Raw genomic sequence first — 19,957 nt, forward strand, 5'->3', positions numbered from 1 at the left:
TATCGATTGAGAGTTGCAAGACAGTTGAAAAAGGAGAAACGGGGAACCTAATAGAGCATTATGTAAAAGTTGAGTTGGGAGTCACTAGAATTGTAGAGTTTTGTCTGTAGGCTCCATTATGGCTGGTATCTGATTTTTATTAAAAACAGCATCACAATTGTAATGATTATGGTGGGCTATCTTTGTGAAATTTTTTGTTTAAAGGAAACCTACTTGGAGGGAATTCCCTGGCGGTCCAGTGGTTAGGACTCCACGCTTTCACTGCCTAGGGTGTGGGTTCGATCTCTGGTCAGGGAACTGAGATCCTGCAAGCCACGTGGTGCTGCGAAAAAGAAAAAGAAACCTACGTTGAAATTTATTTGTTAACAGGAATTTTAACTGCATCCTGATTTACCCAGTAGATACACACACACACACGTATATAGTGTATATATATGTATTTAAACAAGTAATATTCAAATTTTCTCTTTTTTTCCCTTCCCTTTTCTCCAATTCCTAATGTTACAATTTTTACTATTTGGGGGGCTATAAACATATAAATCATTTACTTTAAATGATGAAAGGTGGTGTTTCTATTTTTATTTTGTACTTGCTTTCCTTGACCTTATCTTTGAGATTTTGGGCTTAGAGATATTTTATCATAGCACCTAACCTATTCTGTTCCCTGTTTGCTTGTCTATATTCCATGGCAGACTATATACTCCTGAGGGCTAGAGTCTTGTTCACTAGGTTATCCCATTTACTGTAAACAGTTCCTGGCATGTAGTTAGGTAATTAATAGCAAGAAAGGTTGGAAAGACATCCACCAAATGTAAAAAACCATTATCTGAGTGTTGAGGTTATTGCTGATTTTTAATCATAATCATTATCATTTTGAAAACAGTGAAATTAATCCCTAAAAGGAGAGAGTACAAAGAAGAGAAGAATCAGTACTGTCTATGATAAATGTAATCACCAAGTCCTGATTTGTGCCCTCTGCCTAGTTTTCAAAAATAAACTGTTTGAATCCAAGAATGTAAGAGATAATGGTCCCCAAAGGAAAAAGATACTATGAGTGGGAAGACTTTATTATGGTGCCCCTAGTCTGAGACAGCACTGGACTCTTCAGAATTAGAAAGAGAACTATGCTACTTCCCCCTGTATTGAAGGATAGGGAGATCAAGAAATAGAGACAAAGGGGAGATGGCAGATGTTGGAGATTATCAGTAGTAGTTGTTTGGAATTTATTATTTTGCTGTTGTAGTCAGTTTTTAATAAATGATATTTTCTTTATTTTCATTTGAATGGCTAAGAAGATTTACTTCATGGAATTTAACAAAGATGACTTTTAATAGTTATTATTCTTATGTTTGCTCCCTTAGCATTTGACATTGTGCAGCAAAGAAATGGTTATGGAGAAGCCCAGTCCGCTGCTTGTAGGGCGGGAGTTTGTGAGGCAATATTATACTTTGCTGAATAAAGCTCCAGAATATTTACACAGGTAAATTTTAATTGCATATTTTATATTTTTATTTGGTTTTATTTTCTTGAATATGACTACATATAAATTTTGTCTTTCCTGTCTTCTCATGTCCTGACAGTACCTTTGCAAAGCACGCCCAGTATTTTAACAGTCTGATGGCTTAAAACCAGTCTTCTTCAAGTATTTTTGACTCAAATCTACAGTAAGAAAAACACCTCACGTTATATCCCATTATATAACACATTCACATCTGTACACATCACACACATATACACAATTACATACTCTTGGTATTTTATATTTCAAAATTTTTTTATAAAAACCACAGACTTGACCAACTAATGGGTTCTAGTCTTTATTGAAATCACAGGCTTAAGTTTGTTTTTTGGTTTTTTTTGTTTTTTTTTTTTTGTTTTTGAGTTGTCTGTAGCAATGTTAGGAAATGAATCAGTTAACTGATCATACTTGTGAAAATTCCTTCTGATTGATCCACAAGATAGTATTCCTTGGTAAAACAGCAACAGTAGCCTTGTTTACTATTTTGGCAAGAGTTGGACATCTGTAAGGTTCTTTTTTCCCAGAGATTGAAATAAAATTGATTTATATTATAAGTAGTATTTGTAATTTTTGTTCTACCTGGTTTATTTTAGCAGGTGGAAGATAAGTGAGACCTTTGTAAGGATTAGGCTCTGCAAGCATTTGTTGTAGAACACACTAGCCAAGTGAATTAAGGATAAATATACCATTGTCACTTCATGTGGGAAAGACTGTTAAAAGGACTTATTCTGTTATCTATAGGTTCTCTTTATAATCATGCTGGACATTCTAAAGTTTTGCTTTGCATTATGCCCCTCCATTGTTAAACCTGTGTGTAATATTCCCTATGTTATCCCAGGGGACTTTTTTATATAACTACCACCTCCTCCCGTCCCCATCCCCCCAATCAAAAGGAATACCTGTACATTTTCTATTATAAAAATAAACATTCTTATTGACAGGGTATGTGAGTTTGAGGGAGAATGGAGTTCATAAGGCCTTTTATTATCTGAAATTTAGTCTTCACAATGTAGGCATTAGCATTTTAAGCTTTTTTTTTTAAACAGGGAAAAACAAGGCTCTCTACCATCATTTCAAATAACAGCACAAACTTCTGTTTTATACTTAGCTTATGTAACAGATTTCCCTGTTACTGAACGTTTAGTTTGTTTTTAATTTTTCACTTATTAACACTAATGAATATCCTTACACATGCATTTTTGTGCACCTTTCTAGTTATGTTCTTAGGTTAAGTTCCTAGAAGTAGAATTGTTAAGTCAAAGGTATGATTATCTCTAAGGCTTTTCTTATACACACTTACAGCCAAATTGTCCTCCAGAAGAATGATAGCTGTTTACATGCTTGCCAGTAGTACATGAGAGAAAATAGTATAAACTTAAAAATATAGGTAATGGTTAAAAGCATGGACTCTGGAGCCAGCTGCCCCGACTTGATAGGTGTGTGACCTTTGAGGAGTTAATTTAACCTCTTCTGAAGTTCAGTTTGTTCATTTAGATAATAGCACTTAATCCTGAGGTTGTTAGGAGAGTAAAATGAATCAATATGTATACAGTGCACTGAGAACATTGCTTGGCATGGAGGAAGTCTTACATGTTTTATTACAATAGGAGCTGAGTTCTCTTTACGAAAAAATTAATTTTGCATGTTGATAACCTTAATTTAGGAAGATATTAATTCTAATTGCTTTAGGTAATACCAGAGAAACACTAATTTATCATGTACTTAAGAGAAGTATAAGAGTATAATTGAGAAATTAGAAGCCAAAATAATGTAGATTTTTTTTTTAACTTAGTCTCTGAATTATTTCAATTAATTTATATCTAAACTTTTAACCTAAGCCTTTGGAATTAGTAATCATTTGGAACTCTCAGTAGAATGAATGTTAAACGGTATCTGATTCCCAAACAAATTTAGATAATTTTTGTATAGTTTTTGTATCTGATGGGGGAAAAAATGGGTAAATTAACTACAGCATCAGTGTTTAGAATATATTTTGAATATCTCATTTTTCTACTTAACAAAATATAGATATGGTAAGAATTAGATGAGAATAGCTAATGACTGAGTGTATATTTAGTGTGCCAGGCACACTAAGAAATCTGTGTCATTACTCATTTAATCCTTAGAACAACTCTGTGGAGAAGTTACTCTTGTTCTGTTTTATAACCAAGGAAACTGAACTTTGAGGACTGTAAGTCTCAAGATTACATAGCTAATGAGTGACAGAGCCAGACCTGGAAACTAGGTCTGTTTGACACCAGAACTCTACTGCCTCTTACACTTCTCTTCACAACTGAATGTCAATCATTATCGATGGTTTTACAGGTTTTATGGCAGGAATTCTTCTTATGTTCATGGTGGAGTAGATGCTAGTGGAAAGCCCCAGGAGGCAGTTTATGGCCAAAATGTAAGTATCGATTTCATATGCATTTTAGTTTACTTTAGGTTTTTTTTGAGGTAAGATAGAGATTTGGAAAATAGCTTCTTGTGCCCATGGATTTCTTCTTGAATGTAATCAGCTATACTAGAATTATGTTACAGTAATCATCGAATGTGCTTTGAGTTCTTACAAACATCAATTTTGTACAAAGCACGGGTATTACACTGGCATGGATACAAAAGAGAAAATGGAACATTTTAATATCCTTGGTGTGTTTTATACATGAAATAGTTGAGACAGTGTATAACATTTATAGAAATGTGGGCTAAACTTTATGCTACAGGAGTGCATAGGAGTATATACCCCTTATGACTTTGTAGAGGATATGGGACTTCCAACAGACTCTGAATGGTAAGATTTGGCCTTACCAAACAAGAGGAAATTGAAAGTAGGAGAAATGGCATCAGCAGACAAGCAGTAAAGTTAGCTGCGAGGTTAAGGAGTAGTCAACACAGTTTACGTGAATGACATACTTAATACGGAACAGTGGGAGAAAGCTGCACAAAGCCTATAATATGAGACAGCCATTGTGATTTCTTGTGTAGAGAGGTGACATGTTGAAACTAGTGGTTCTAGGAACATTAGTCTGTCAGTAACGCATAGCATGGTGGAATGAATTCAAATGAGGCAGAGAGATTAAGTAGTTAATAGTCTAGAGTTGCGAGGAAATCAAAGTCTGTAGTATTGAATAGGTAATGCAGTATCATGAGTTTGTATTTCCACCCCACCTTCTTCTCCTAATAAAGGATATACACCACAAAGTATTATCTCTGAACTTCAGCGAATGTCATACTAAAATTCGTCATGTGGATGCTCATGCAACCTTGAGTGATGGAGTAGTGGTCCAGGTCATGGGTTTGCTGTCTAATAGTGGACAGCCAGAGAGGAAGTTTATGCAAACCTTTGTTCTGGCTCCTGAAGTAAGTTTTCATTTCAGTTAATTTTTACTTACGTGATTTCATATTACTGTTATTAGTTGCTTGAAGTGGCCAGAGTTTCTTCTTACAGGTATAGGTATGCATGTAGCTGTTTTTGAGAAATCTGTATTGGACCTGTTGATTAATTTATTTGAGCTTTGTGTGTGTACTTTGACTATTTAGAAGTAAAAATGAGATCCTGATACTAATGTGTAAATAGATGATTAATAGAAATAATATTAAAATTATGTTATTATTTTATAGGTTACATGTTAAACAAAATGGAAAAATTCTGTTTGTTAATTGGTCCTGGTTCTTTTATATTGAGTAGCCATTTCTTGAGTTTCAGTATTCCTTGAGTGATCTTCTGTAATTTACTTTATATTAACATCATAGCATGTTCAACTTTGGAAAATTATATTCAGTCTATATCATTTCTGTATTATTAAAATAAAAATTGTGTTTACTTGTTCTTTTTATGTAATACCACATTTATGGGTATTTATGGAATACTTGGATGTTGTTTTCCTATAGGGATCTGTTCCAAATAAGTTTTATGTTCACAATGATATGTTTCGTTATGAAGATGAAGTATTTGGTGATTCTGAACCAGAACTTGATGAAGGTGAGGTTACTTTGAAGATACAAGGGTTTTGTCAGTATCAGTGCTCTTTAAGGACATGGAAAGTGTGAAACTAAAGAAATTTGCCTCTGTTGTAACTGAGTCAAACTCCCTTTTCTCCTTTTTGTTCTTGTTGTTGTTATAAAAGAAATAGTTCATTATATGAAATTATATAAAAATCATACATAGGAAGTGAAAAAATTTCCCTCAATCTCATCCTCTATAGATAACCAAGAGTTTGGTGCCTAATATAGAAATTTGTTGTATTCCTTACTGACCAGTACTTTTATAAAAGTGGAAGTACACTGACTCAATGCTTGCTTTTTTTCACTTAATATATCTTTGTTGGCTGGTTGTTTTTTTTTTTTTTTTTGGCTATACCATAATTATTTAATTGATCTTCCGTTGATACACATCAGCTTGTTTCCTTTTCTTTACCATTATTCCTCCATTGAATCGATGTGACAAAGGAAACTGAGTTATGACTTTAATAGCATTTTTTTCCTACCCTTCCCTTTTACTAATAGACCTTTTTAAAAAATAGAGTAAATTCCAAAATTCATCTTGCTTGCTCTTCAGTTTAAGAGAACAAGGAATACTGCAATTAAGTGCCTTTGTAAGAAATATCATATGACTTCTTTAAACATTAAAAATACGTATATCAAATTGTGTATTAAAGCCTCTTAAAACGAGATGTGGTATATTATGTATTTCCAGAATCAGAAGATGAAGTAGAAGAGGAACAAGAAGAAAGGCAGCCATCTCCAGAACCTGTGCAAGAAAATGCTAACAGTGGTTACTATGAAGCTCACCCTGTGACGTAAGAATAGTGTCTGCAAGGCCAAATTTGGTCTAAACTATAATGTAGTTGCAAGCTGGTTTTTGTTTCTAGAATTATTGTTGAAAGTAAATTTTTGCTAAAGCTATGAAACCAGCATTTGAGAATTTACTGTGTATATGCAAAGTAAATTCTATATGGAAAGCATTGTTTTATTTAATTCAAAAATTGAACTTGCTTTGCCCTAAAACTGATCATTTGCTGATAATGCATTGTGTTTGGGACAACACAGAGTAAGCATTTTATTTTTTAAATATGCAGTGTGTTTATAGTTAGTATTAAAGTAAACATTTTTAGTAATCCAGTTTTTAAATTAGGTTAAAGAAATGCTGCTTGAGAGTGTTATTCCCTCTGCCTTCTAGTTCTTAATGGACTTTTGCTTTTAAAACAGCTTATTACTAGTTATGCCCATTAAATTAGAGAAATGCTGAATTTTCTTTTTTTTGAATTGATCATTTCACTCATACTGAAAAGTGAACAAAATATTTTATTGTAGTAATGGCATAGAGGAGCCATTGGAAGAATCCTCTCATGAACCTGAACCTGAGCCAGAATCTGAAACAAAGACTGAAGAGCAGAAACCGCAAGTGGAGGAGAAGAACTTGGAAGAGTTAGAGGAGAAGTCTACTTCTCCTCCTCCTGCTGAACCTGTTTCTCTGCCACAGGAACCACCAAAGGTTAGAGCAGAGGAACTCTTTAGACCTGTAACATAACACTTTCTTATTTGGTGCCATTAATGAAGCATGACCTTTGTTCTGTTATTTAAATTGTTTAATAGTAAGCTATGCTGTTTTTATGTATATGAAAGAAGCTGTGGGGTTTTGTTTGGTAATTCTGAGGAAATTTTATTGTATTTTCACCCCCTAAAAAACACCCCTCGGTAAAATTTAAGATTAATCCTTGTGTGTGTGCAGTGTTTAGTATCTTCTAGTCCATGTACTAAAGCTGAGAGTTGCTCTTCCATTCTGTATTAAGTCCTCTATGCACGGATGCAACAGGAGTCATGTAATTTCCCAACTTAAAACAAGTTGGCCTATTGCTAAGAGAAGTGATACAAGTTATTTCTGGTTTAAATGGGAACAAATGCCTTACTACACCAATTAAACTATCTTGGAAACATGAGTGACACCCATAGTGTATCATTTCAACTTACCTAAAACACCTTTTATCTTTCTGTAAAGTAGAAGGTTAAAGTATATTTGCGTAGTGAGAGAAGGAGGTTCCTTGTTCAATTTGTGAATGTCTGTTAAACTTTCCAGCTAGTACTTTCTTCTTTCCTATCCTTCCCCTCTCCCCTTGACACCATCACAACACCTTATCTTCCCCCAAAAGGGGAAAGAAATTGGTTCTATTAGTTAGGTTCTTATTTTTCTAGCATGTGTAGTTGTTAGTGGTTTTGTTTGCCACTTGCTCATCTCCTTAGAGCATATAGGAACTTGCTTGTGGATTTATTTAGTAGTTCAGACAAAACAGTCAAATAATCTTGCATAATGAGATTTCGAACGCTGGCACATAGACTGGCATGTGTGTGTGTGCCTTTCTTTTAGGAGTCCTCCAATATAGAACAATAGTTTAGAAATGAAAAGAAAATATATATTTGGAAGTTTCCCTATAGGAATGTTGGTGGTTTTCCATGATTAGTAGTCTAGGTTTGTTGCATTTCCTGCAGGCTTTCTCCTGGGCTTCAGTGACCAGTAAAAACCTGCCTCCTAGTGGTACTGTTTCTTCCTCTGGAATTCCACCCCATGTTAAAGCACCAGTCTCACAGGTAACCAATCTGTGAACACATTGGATTGTATCCTTGTTACATTGCCAATTGCTTATCTTTTTTATACTTTTTAAAATGAGTCAATCAGAAATTATGGATTAAATATACAAAAAAAATTGTATTAAGTGTCAGTGCACCCACTTTAAATGCCAAATCTCCATTCATCATCTACATAGGTGGTATTTGGGGTTTGGGTGTGTCAAATACAGATTAAGTTAGTTTTACCAATATATATTGTCATTTAAAAGCCTTCTTAAAATAACCAAAAAATATCCTTTTTAAAAATTTAGGATTTTATTTAGCAAAAATATTTTAGGGAAGAAATTTGGAAAGGCACAAAGTAGTATGACATTATAAAGAATCATTGTTTTTTAAAAATAGAAAAAACTGTAAAAAATACACTGCCTAAGCTCTCAGTCTGTAAGTGGTTCATACCGTTTAATTGAAGCCTGTACCAACTTATGACTGTAGTGTTCACCTTAACTGATCGTTCTAGTATTCTGCTTTTTGTCTGTTTGTCATCTTACCCATTTCAGAGCTTTCAACAACATTGAACATAAGACACTGGCTACCTAATAAGTTTATTAGGTGTAATGTAGAATCAACTAAATTCTAAAGTTAATAGGCACAGTTAAAGGGTGTCCAGTACTCTCCCCTACATTTTGAATCAAACTTCGTTCCACTAGAAAATTTACATTTAGAATGGTTAGTGCACATAAAATTGTGTTTATATACCTCTTTATATGCTCTAAACAGTGAAACTTTGAGATTTCAAAAGTAGTTAGTAATTATTAGACAGCCTTTCTGGTGTTGTACGCATAATCAGCTACGTAATAGAATACCTGACCTCGTGATACCTTTTTTTTTTTCAGCTAGATATTCAGGAAATACTGAGTAATTACCTCAGATCACAAACTAGAATTCTGTCTTAACGAAGAAAATTAATTTGCCAGGTATTGACTGTGCTTTTCTACCCATCTGAAGACTCAATAAGTGACTTACGGATTTTCTTTTGAAATGCTTGATTTCTTATCAGATTTGCATTAGGAATCCTTTGGATGTTACTTGATTTCAGAGAGTTGGCCACATTTATTGTAAACTCACTGCTAGATAAAAGTTAGAGTAGCTTATACCTCTTACACCTTTAGTGTGGCACCAGGCATTGTGCAAAGCACTAGCACTTAATATTTATTCTTATCTAATCCTCACAACCACCCTATGAGTATGGTTACTGTTGTTATTCCTGTTTTACAGATAAGTAAATTAAGGGTTAGAGTACTTCACCCAAGGTCAGATAGCTATGTAAATAAAATAGTAGGGCTTCGAATTTACGCAGTTGGACACTCATGGAAGCCTATAGGTTTCTTTAGCCCTTGGAGGGGAATGTATCTCTGTTTACATCAAAGAAGAAGGGTGCTGTGTCTAAGCCATGTCTAAATTACATTATATTAGATCCTAAGCTCTTGTCCAGGGGGAAAAAATTTTTTTTTTTAAGTTTTTAAAAAAAATTGTAAGAGACTGTTTCCCAACCTACCCCCTTATTAAAACAAAATTTTTAAACATTTATAATTTAAACTTTAAAAGAACTTTCTGATCTCCTTAAGCTATGTTAGAATGAATTCGTGATTTTTTTCCACTTGATTTAATAAACCCTTCAATTTTATTTTGTCACTTTGGTGTAGTATCCATTTCCTTAACACTTTTAGCATAGATTATTAATAAAAAGAGAATTAAATCTAATTCCAGGGTATTGGTAGGCATTAATTTAGAAGTAGGTAAGTTAATTTCTTGGTAAATTTCTTGGAAGTCGATTAGTTCATTTAAATAGCTTATGTGTGGTTGAAATACATATTAGTTGTGGTTTTACCTGCTGTTGAGTTGATTTGATGGTTTCATGTTTATTTCATATTCTATTTGATTTTCATTTGTGGAATTTGTCATGTGAGCACACTTTTTGGTTGCATGCAATTAATTGTAAGGCCCTAAAGTAGTTTGTGGTATCTTAGTTATTTTACCTCCTTGGAGCAAATAGTTTTAATGAAATTGAGCTTGAAGAATTGTAAGTGTACAGCTGGCTTACTTGACATACAGTAATCAGTTACTGAAAGAAATTTTGATTTTTTTTGGGGGGGTCTTATTTTTCCTATATTGGCATCATCTAATATCTAAAAGTGAGGTTGCTAAATTAATGTATGGATTATTTGTAAGATGTTGGCACTTACTTAAATTTGTGTTTTTTAATTTTAAATCCTTAAAGGATAATGAAGAACTTTTTTGTTTTGTTACTTGCAGTTATTTTTGTTTCAGTAATCTGTTCTGAAAAGAATCTGAATCAGTCAGCCAGAATTCTTTTTCTTGGTTTGAATGAGTCGAGGTTTTTCTGAGACATTTAAATTAAAAGGTGTACATTTGCTATTTTTATTAATTTATTAAACATACTAGCTTCATCAGACTTTGTTAGAGAATATCCTTTAATTCTGTTTTGCTTTCATACTGAAGTAAGTTGTGCTTTTAGGCCCTGCCCCGCTTAGCTGAAATTTCTAAATAACTACCTTTTTCAGGCATCACGTTTTCGGTCAAATTATTATGTAGTCTTAAATTCTAAATACAGATAGAAGTGGTCTCAGGGCTGTAACTTAGGTCCCCTGGTCAGGCATAGAACATTCTCCTACATGTTTTGTGTTAGAGAACTAAAAATGTAATTTAATTTTAAATGAACCAATAGTTACTGAACATCTATGTTTGATGACACTGTGCTTGGTTCTTTATCTGGTGTAGAAATAAATTAAGATTATGGTCATTGTAAGAATAAATACATACTAAAAACCTGGGAAAATTAAACATTAAAAAAATTTTTTTTAACTAGCAAAATTCTAGAACATGGAAAGCAACTTCATTTTGACGGAAATGGGAGATCTATATGGAAGAAAAACAATTGGGAGAGACAGGCAAATCTGTTAAAAACTGCTAGGGTAGGAGATAATATACCTTTTGGTTACAGTAGGTGAAATTATTTATAATAAATGGTTGTTTTTGAAAGAAACATATCTCTGTATCAAAATGTGTCCTTGCAAATTATAACATCCCAGTTAATATAAATTATGAAGGAGTTTGAGCCACTGCCTGGGCTGAGGTACTCAGAGATGATCAGCCATAAAGATAGGACTGACATTACTAGCTTTCTGATTCGAGGACACATTCTTCATATTCCTGCTGAGGGTTTTCAGCATCCTTTGCAGGTGCATATTATTTTGTGTCTTCCTCGGACCATAAATATTTAGGCAATAGACACAGCCTGAAGAGGTTGGGAATACTGAAAATGCCAATGTGTTAAAGAAAAGGTAATAGTAGATGCAGATGTCATTTTGTTTTTAGCATAGTTACTTTAATTAATGTGTTTAATTTAGCAGTTAGCAGAAACTTTTGGAGGGTACCTTAAAATGAACTATTACTTCCCCTGCCACCCCCAAGAATTAATTAAGAAACATGGTTGGGGTCAGTCCTTAAATAAATGCACACCTTCCCCATTAGGAAGAACAATAGGGAGCTAAAGGACTTCTCTGACTATTTGAGATGCTATCAACACGTTCCTCTCTTGTTTTCTTATGTGCATTTTAACTTCAAGATAGTATTTTTAGACGCTAGAGTACACTAAATTGTATATTTTGAACTATCAAAATATTGATTTTTTAAAAAAATTATGGGATGGGGTTTAGAAGATATTGCTGAGCACTATTAAATTTGAAGGGCAGCATACTAGATAATTAGAAAGGATGTGTCATATATTCTTGTCTTCCTAAGATAAAGATGGCTTTTTATTTTCTATATGTATTTACATGGAGTGGCTCATCTTGCATTTTTGAATTTTGTAGCGATACCTTTTATGCCATCTCAATGTGGATGTACCTTTATTGAAAAAATATGGTTGTAAATAAAAAGCAGCTTATTGTGAGTTACAGCCTTGAGTGAGAAAATAAAATTTACCCTACAGTCCTAGATTGGTACAGAATATCTTTATAAAAATTTATGTTTCACATATATAGGACACTACGTTAAAAATATTCTGAACTTAAAATGACCATTATGCCTTGGTTGTTTTTTTAGTTGTTTTTCTCCTGTGGAATGTGTTTCTATATAATGTGTTTTTTCCCTTGTATTTTAGCCGAGAGTGGAAGCTAAACCAGAAGTTCAGTCTCAGCCACCTCGTGTGCGTGAACAGCGACCTAGAGAACGACCTGGTTTCCCTCCTAGAGGACCAAGACCAGGTGAGTCAGCCCCTTCTGTGGCCTTCATCACTTAGCACTTGAAAAGTTGAAGACCGAACTTAAAAAATTAAAAAAAAAATTATAATGTGTTTTATATGCAAATCCTTTTAGTACCAAACTGCTTAAAGGCTTAAGTAACCTGCTAAACATAGCCTGGGCAAAACAACTTTTAGGGGAAGATTAGTTGACATGCCATAGAGACATGTATTTTGAAGGTGTAAAAGAATTTTGAGACACGTTTTATTTGGTTATTGTCACTGGTTCTAAGAATTCAAAACCGAGCTGTCTCAATAACCTACTCTCTTACTTAGCACTCTTATCTCTTCACAGATAAACAGTAAGCACACCCTGATTCTTCTTATTTTGATTGTCTTAGGTATTAAGTAAGTTGCCATGATTTTTAACTTGTTTCCATTGTTAGCTAATATATGTAGAACCTCTATTTGAATTCTATAAGTATGTTTAGATTGCTTTTGGGAGGAGGTGGGAGATAGTATACATCAAATTTAGACAATGTAATTTTTTTCCCACAAAAGTAAAATAAGTGATGTGCTATTATTAAGAAGTCATGGGAGCTGGGGTTTATCCTAGCTTTGTCACTGATTGAGTTTATGATCTTGGGTGAGACCCTTAAATCATGAGCTTCTCTTGCACCATTCAGTTACTACACAAATTTTTCCTGTGTGATGCCTTTCTTTATATGCCTCATTGTGTTCCTTGTGTCATTGGGAAGATCAAATAAGATTTTATATATATACATATAAGAGCACTCTTTCTTACATGTATAAAAGGCTATATAAATAAGATGTTATTGCTATTAAATTTATGGATTTGGCTATAATTTCATACAACCAAAGATTAATTTGTGAATGTCAAAATACTAAACAATTATTTAGTACAAGTATACCTCACTATCTGAAATCTATTTGGTTTCTGGGTGATGGCAGGAGTTTGGTTAAGGAGGAATACTTGTACTGCTAATATTTGGCTTTCATATAATCAGATCAGTAGACCTAGAAGAAGGGACTTCAGCAATCTAGTCAGTGTCATGTTTTCTTCTAACTAACCTACTAATAATAGGCACTTCCACCTCTGTTCAAGGAGCTCACTATCTTATTAAATAAACTAAAACAGGAATATCAGGTTGATTTTTTTTTTTTTTTTTTTTTTTTTTTACATTCATTGCTTTGAGCTAGTTTTTGTATGACATTGTAAACTTTAATATCTGCTCTATTCCTTTTCTCAGGCAGAGGAGATATTGAACAGAATGAAGCTGATAACCGTAGAATAATTCGCTATCCAGATAGTCATCAACTCTTTGTTGGTAACTTGCCACATGATATTGATGAAAATGAACTGAAAGAGTTCTTCATGAGTAAGTAGTTTATTTTGCTTTATTGTAAAATGAAGCAGGAGGAGAAGAGAACTCTTTTCATAATGTATTGAGGATTTTTAAAAAAACATTTACCTCTCTGTACTATGTATACCTCTAGGTACTAATCACCTTGATCAGAAGGGAGTAGAAGGTTATACCAGATGTTTCTCAGTGACTGTACTGAGTGTTGACTGGCCTGGTTCTGTAGAGGTTAGAAGAAAGAGCTGGATGAATCAGTCTTAGATTTGGAAATGGGATTCATTTGGCAAATTCAAGTCAGAAATAGAAAATAACATTGTCTCTCTGAAACTGTGTGCGTAACTTCCCTTTTGAAAGGAGTAATAAAGATGCAGAAGGGTAACAAAACAGGCTAGTTTTTGTTGGCATCTTAAGTGAATGACCTGTAAGAGTGAATGTACCTTAACTGTCACTGGGTATAGCAGCTTGCAACTTTTGTTTTGAAGTGGATCAAGGAGATGAAGGTATTTCATCCTGAACAATTAAAGTCACAAAATATTCTGTTAAAATATTTAACCCTTGGTGTAATGTATATTTTCACAGGTTTTGGAAACGTTGTGGAACTTCGCATCAATACCAAGGGTGTTGGGGGAAAGCTTCCAAATTTTGGTTTTGTGGTTTTTGATGACTCTGAACCAGTTCAGAGAATCTTAATTGCAAAAGTAAGTGACTTAAAGGGCATAATTCAATACTTTATTATTCCTGTTGTATTTAGTATTACTTAGAAAGTCTTTTTGAAATGGTAAAGTTAAAAATAGTTTACTATGAAATGGTATTTATGCAAAGAATAAAGATTTGTTAGTAGTTTTAAAGTCTGAAGTATGGATTGTTTTAAATTTATTTCATTATTTGTTCTGGTAATGAAGGTTGGAATAGATTGCAAATTGAGAATTTTATGAAAAGTTTTTTTGTCTCCCTGGATTTTCTTACTTATGTATGATACTACATTACTATTATTGTCTAACCTGCCCATGTAAAATTTTTTCTTCCCTTGTAAAGCCAATTATGTTTCGAGGGGAAGTACGTTTAAATGTGGAAGAGAAAAAGACAAGAGCTGCCAGAGAGCGAGAAACTCGAGGTGGTGATGATCGCAGGGATATTAGGCGCAATGATCGAGGTCCTGGTGGTCCCCGTGGAATAGTGGGCGGTGGAATGATGCGGGACCGGGATGGAAGAGGACCCCCTCCAAGAGGTGGCATGGCACAGAAACTTGGCTCCGGGAGAGGAACCGGGCAGATGGAAGGCCGCTTCACAGGACAGCGTCGCTGAGGCTCCACTGTTGGCAAAGTCTTGGCAGTGGTACATTATTCATCGTGTTTGCATTCTTGTTAATTTTTTTTGGCTTTGGAATGTGACACAGCCTTTTTGATCATTTCTTTGATGTGAAAAGCATCTTTTAGTTATCAGTTAAATTGAGGTGGACATTATTTCCCCAGTTTTACAACAGGATTCGCATTGTTAATTTATAAATCTAGACTTGGAGAATTAAGGACTGAGAAATGACCATATCTTAAACTGTCTGCAACAAAATGAACTTAAAAGGACATGCCCAACTGAATTCAGGTCCTTTGAGTCAAAAAAAATCCTCTGCTGCACATTTTGTTTAAGTGTTACTGTTTCTGCCTATTAATGTTGGAAACACAAATAGTGCAATTTGTGCAATTGGAGAATCTTGCCTTTTTCCTTGGCTCCCCCCAAAAATACAAACCAACAGAAACTTGTTATGCACTCATCAAAATGCACTAATGGGTACTCTGAACTCATTAACATTGACATCTGCAAAGGAGGCAACAGGGGAAAAAACCTTTTCATCTTTTTTTCCAGTAGCGCATAGTTGTGAAATGATGAGGGCATTTTTACCTGCTTGCTGTGACCAGCGTGTGTACACATAAACCTTAACAAGACTACAAGTATATTCCAGAAGGAAATCGTTTAGTTATGAACTAAGTAACAAAAATCAGAACTTCAAATGCTATGGTCTTGAATATTAGACCAGATTTCGTAGCTCCATATCTAAGATTTTTCTACCTGCCCCTCTTCAGCACAGGGATGGCTGGCTGCTCAAAACACTGCTCCTCCCCCTTTTCCTTTCTGTAAGCTGTGTACAGTGAAAATCGTCTTTACTGTATTTCGTTCTCTGGTAATGTAATAAGCATGATGGTGCCTTCTATTAATACATCATTCCAGTCTTGCTGGTAATTTTGTACAGTATAGTGTATGAATTGCTGTGCTGCAAAGCCAAACAGCTACAAAATGTTGAAAAATCATTGAAGTGTATAAAAATTGCAGTATCTTTAAAATCAGTAAAATTGACTAGCATATTATTTACCTTGTTCTTCAGTTAACAACTTTGTGTTCTCTGTGGGAGGGAGTCTTGTGTGTTTGGGAGGGAGGGGGAAGGAGGAAGTCAGTTATTTGAGTAAGTCTCTTGTTGACTTTTCTGGTAGCCTGAATGTGAACGTTGAAGCGTATCACTTGAGAGGTGCTGGAAAAGTCAATCAACTTGATGTACATTTTTAGTGACATTTTAAAAGCAGTCAGATTCCATAAATGGCAAGTAAACCTGGAGTGAGGATACTGCAATTTTCGGAGAAAAGAACAGCAGCTCTTAAGTGTTTGCATTTTCTATTTGGGGGGCAGGGAACTGTCATTCATTTTGCACAATTCTTGAACTGATGTCAGCACCCGAGTGGCTCTGAATTTAAGTCTGGGACGACATCTTTTATTTTTACATGAATCTCTAAACAATTCTGTGAGCAAAGTTTGTAGCTGCTGGATTATTGTCTGTCTGTATAGCAAGTTCCAGTAAACCGCAAGTATGACAAAGGATATCCAATTTTATGCTTGGAGCATTTAGTACCTACTAGTTTCTGGATGTTTCAGGCTAGGAGTGGGGTAAATAAGTGTGACCACTTAAAGCTGCTTGTTAACATGGAAGACTTCTCCGGTCTATCTTAGTAAAAACAAACAAAAAATGCACTTGACATAATAGCAAACTGGTTCTGAATTATGGAACTGTTTGCTGTTTAGTAAACTAGCAAATGATGCACATATTTTGTTTTTCATGTACTGGGCGATATAAGTAAAATTAAATCTGTCCCTTTTTTTCCCCCTTGAATGAGGTCTTCCATGTTCGAGGAAAAGTCTTGCACTATTGCGTATATTTTGGGGACACAGATTTCTCAGTTTCCATTTTGGGGGGTTAAGGATTTTTTTCCTGTTTGAAATATTTTTACACTTTCTGATGTATAGTACTTGAAGTTCTTACCAGAAAATTACTTTTGAGTTTTGAAGCCTTTATTCAAACTGCTTTTAAATGAGTGGTTTCTTGTCAGTGTTTTGTTTTTTGTAGCATATTTTCCCTCTTTCATTTCTTTCTCCTTCCCATTTTATATATATATATATAATTTCCAATCCAAGATATTGCCCTGCCACCCATGAAAACTTCTGGCACCCAAAGTAATGACAAATGTTAAGTGTAATGGAAAATTAAAGCAAAGAGCCATTCAGCTTCAGTCTTTACATACCACGAGTAAAACATTAAAACATCACATGGAGAAGTTTACATGGTGATTGTTCACCTGCAGTACTGTGGACTTTTAACATTTTGTCCCCTTTCAGTGAACCAGAGTAAAAGTATTCATCTACCATTACTGTTATTTGCTGTTTTCTGTTTTGTTTTTTTGTTCTTTGTTTTTTTTCTTTCTGGATGGTAATATTCTATTCTATCCTTATGACACTATTGCAACCAAATTGGCTTTACCATCTTGGCTTTAGTAGGTATAGAAGACAATGGATTACCATCTTTATTGCTGTAATGTGTTAAGCATTATATGCTAGTAGTATCTAGTTTAATTGTTTCAGGTGGAAAGTATTCTTTGAGTTTCCATTTTGAATGTGTTTGGACTAAACAAACAATAAACTACTGATGTCTGCAGCATTTATCTATGTCCCTAATTTAATCTGTAGGTTTGTGTTCCAGAATATTTTCTCCCAATTGCATTTCACACAACCTAAGTAAAAATAAGGAATTATTCTAAAACCAACTATTATTTGTGAAATTTGATATATAAAATAAATCATTTAAGACTTGAACATTGTTAGAGACCTATCTCAGTTCAGTTAGATAGCTGGTGTACAAGATAAAGAATGTTAGAACAGAATAGTAAGTGGTAAGGAAGGTGAGAATGATGTAAAGCAGACGACTAAACATTTATTTTTTATAAAAATCTTGGGTTTTCCAAAGGATTGCTACCTCATCTCAGAAGGAAAAGAGAAAGGGGATGGGAAGACTGAGGTTATCTGAAGTTAAGGACATGACCCAATTCAGCAATTAGAACAGATTTGTCAAGCTCTAAAGGAATATTAAAAAGGAAAGAAGAGTCACAGTTATGAATATATACTTTAAATGAGTAATGAAGTCATAAGGCATATGTAATTTCAGAACTTTGTTAAAAGGGGTGATGAAAGTGAATTTTTCCTGATATATTTATAACACTGTTTATGAAGATTCCTTAAATCGGTCTTCACAGGTTTGTACTGAAGAAAAGCCAGAACAACCATTATTTAAATACTCCTGGGCAGTAAGACTTAAGATTTTTATAAATGTATATTAAATTCCTTTCAATGTTAATTATAATGTATAATAACATCTAATTTTATGGCTGTGGAAAAAATTTTTAGAAGGGGTAAAATGTATATGCGACACTAATATTGCAAGCAGAACCACATCTGAAGGAGCAAAATATCATTTGGTCCAGGAAATTTATATGGAACAAAATATTTGAAAGTTTTACCCATACAAGGTGCTATATTTAACTGTGTTATATGATATAGTCTTTGTATAAAGTGAATGAAAATTTAGTGGATATATGTTCATATTTTTCCTTTAAATTAAGACAGCTTGCTCATCATTTATATTTAACTACAGATGAAGACTTGATTTTTTTTCATTCTGTGTTCATAAGACTTTCTAATTATTAAGTCTTGATCAATTTAATGCCAGAATTCTAAATTATTTTAAATTACTGGATAAATGAATTATTTATTATGTCCTGAAAGAGATTTCCCTTCGTGATGGATTTCAGTGGGTTCATATAGAGAGTAATTGTTTTAAAAAAAATTTTGCATAATTAAGTCAGCATTCCTAAGTAATGAAGTTTCTGGGTATTTTTGACAAAGACTGAAATCTTCCAGTCTATTTATGTAGTATATAAACACCTTATACTTCAGAATAATAGGAAATGAAGTCTTTTTAGCATTACCAAATACTGGACAAAATACTATAAATGTGGGTTTAGGATTAAACATTCACAGAAAAGATTACTACTCCTGTCCTTTATCTCCTCAGAGTTTTGATAAAGCTGATTGCCTACTTGGAATGCTTTGTTTTGTGACATTAATAATATTCTTTTAACTGCTCCTGTTTTCTGTACTCTTTATCACCCCATAACCACCATTATCCCCCCCAACACACACACACACACCTGTCCTCAGTCTCTTTCCCCACAGATTTTCTCTGAATGGTTTCATTTAGGCCAGGAAGTACCTTAGCTTCAGTATATTGTCCATTCAGTAGATTCCATATAGTGTGATGGTCAAGAGAAGGGCTTTGGAGACAGCCTGGCCTTGAATGGCAACTCCACCACGCAATGTTTACATTTTCTGAGCTCCTGTTTAACTCATTTGTAAAATGAGGTGGATGATTGTGAGGGTTGAGCGAGTTAATACATAAAGCACCTAAAACAATGTATTGAGCACTCAGCAAGTGTTACCTGATACTGTTTTTCACTCAGTTGAATTTCTACTGCCTCCCTATTCTGTGTTTCAAACACTTCTTTTTTTAATCCTTTTTTGCCTTGTCCCCTTTTGAAGTCCTTCAGTAATTCAAAATTCGAAAGTCCAAAACAATGTGTTTTCTCTAAGTGACATGCATACCTGGTTCGCTGATAATGAACATCTCTATTTTTCTGACCTGTTTAACCTAGAAATGTTTGGAGTCTCATCTGTTCTACTTAATATTTTCTGTTTGTCTCCCTTCTATCCATTTTTCAGGCTGCAGGAAGATCTGTTCATGCTCTTCTGATTAACTTTCACTGGCTCATTTAATTCATTAACTATTGAGCTTCTGAGTGCCAGGTGCTGTTCTAGGTACTGTTGATAAATGATGAAATGAACAAGGTTACCCGCTCTCAG

General features: G+C 34.1%; 1 protein-coding gene across 5 annotated transcripts in view; it reads left to right on the plus strand.

The window, feature by feature from the left end:
• Nucleotides 1-17,699, plus strand: part of G3BP2 (G3BP stress granule assembly factor 2) — a 68,105-nt gene extending 50,406 nt beyond the window's left edge. For 3 of the 5 annotated variants that reach the window (XM_082390233.1, XM_082390235.1, XM_082390231.1), the window contains exons 2-12: nt 1,362-1,480; nt 3,845-3,926; nt 4,706-4,879; nt 5,411-5,501; nt 6,216-6,318; nt 6,833-7,013; nt 8,006-8,104; nt 12,267-12,369; nt 13,616-13,744; nt 14,306-14,424; nt 14,762-17,699. In XM_082390233.1, coding sequence (XP_082246359.1) covers nt 1,386-1,480; nt 3,845-3,926; nt 4,706-4,879; nt 5,411-5,501; nt 6,216-6,318; nt 6,833-7,013; nt 8,006-8,104; nt 12,267-12,369; nt 13,616-13,744; nt 14,306-14,424; nt 14,762-15,031 — 1,446 coding nt within the window. In that variant the 5' untranslated portion in view covers nt 1,362-1,385 and the 3' untranslated portion in view covers nt 15,032-17,699. The remainder of the gene's footprint in view (nt 1-1,361; nt 1,481-3,844; nt 3,927-4,705; nt 4,880-5,410; nt 5,502-6,215; nt 6,319-6,832; nt 7,014-8,005; nt 8,105-12,266; nt 12,370-13,615; nt 13,745-14,305; nt 14,425-14,761) is intronic. The other 2 variants (XM_082390234.1, XM_082390232.1) reach the window with 1 other exon arrangement.
• Nucleotides 17,700-19,957: the final 2,258 nt, after the last annotated feature.

The sequence above is a fragment of the Balaenoptera borealis genome (assembly GCF_965194805.1).
Source record: "Balaenoptera borealis genome assembly, chromosome: 4".
In the NCBI taxonomy this organism is placed as follows: Eukaryota; Metazoa; Chordata; class Mammalia; order Artiodactyla; family Balaenopteridae; genus Balaenoptera; species Balaenoptera borealis.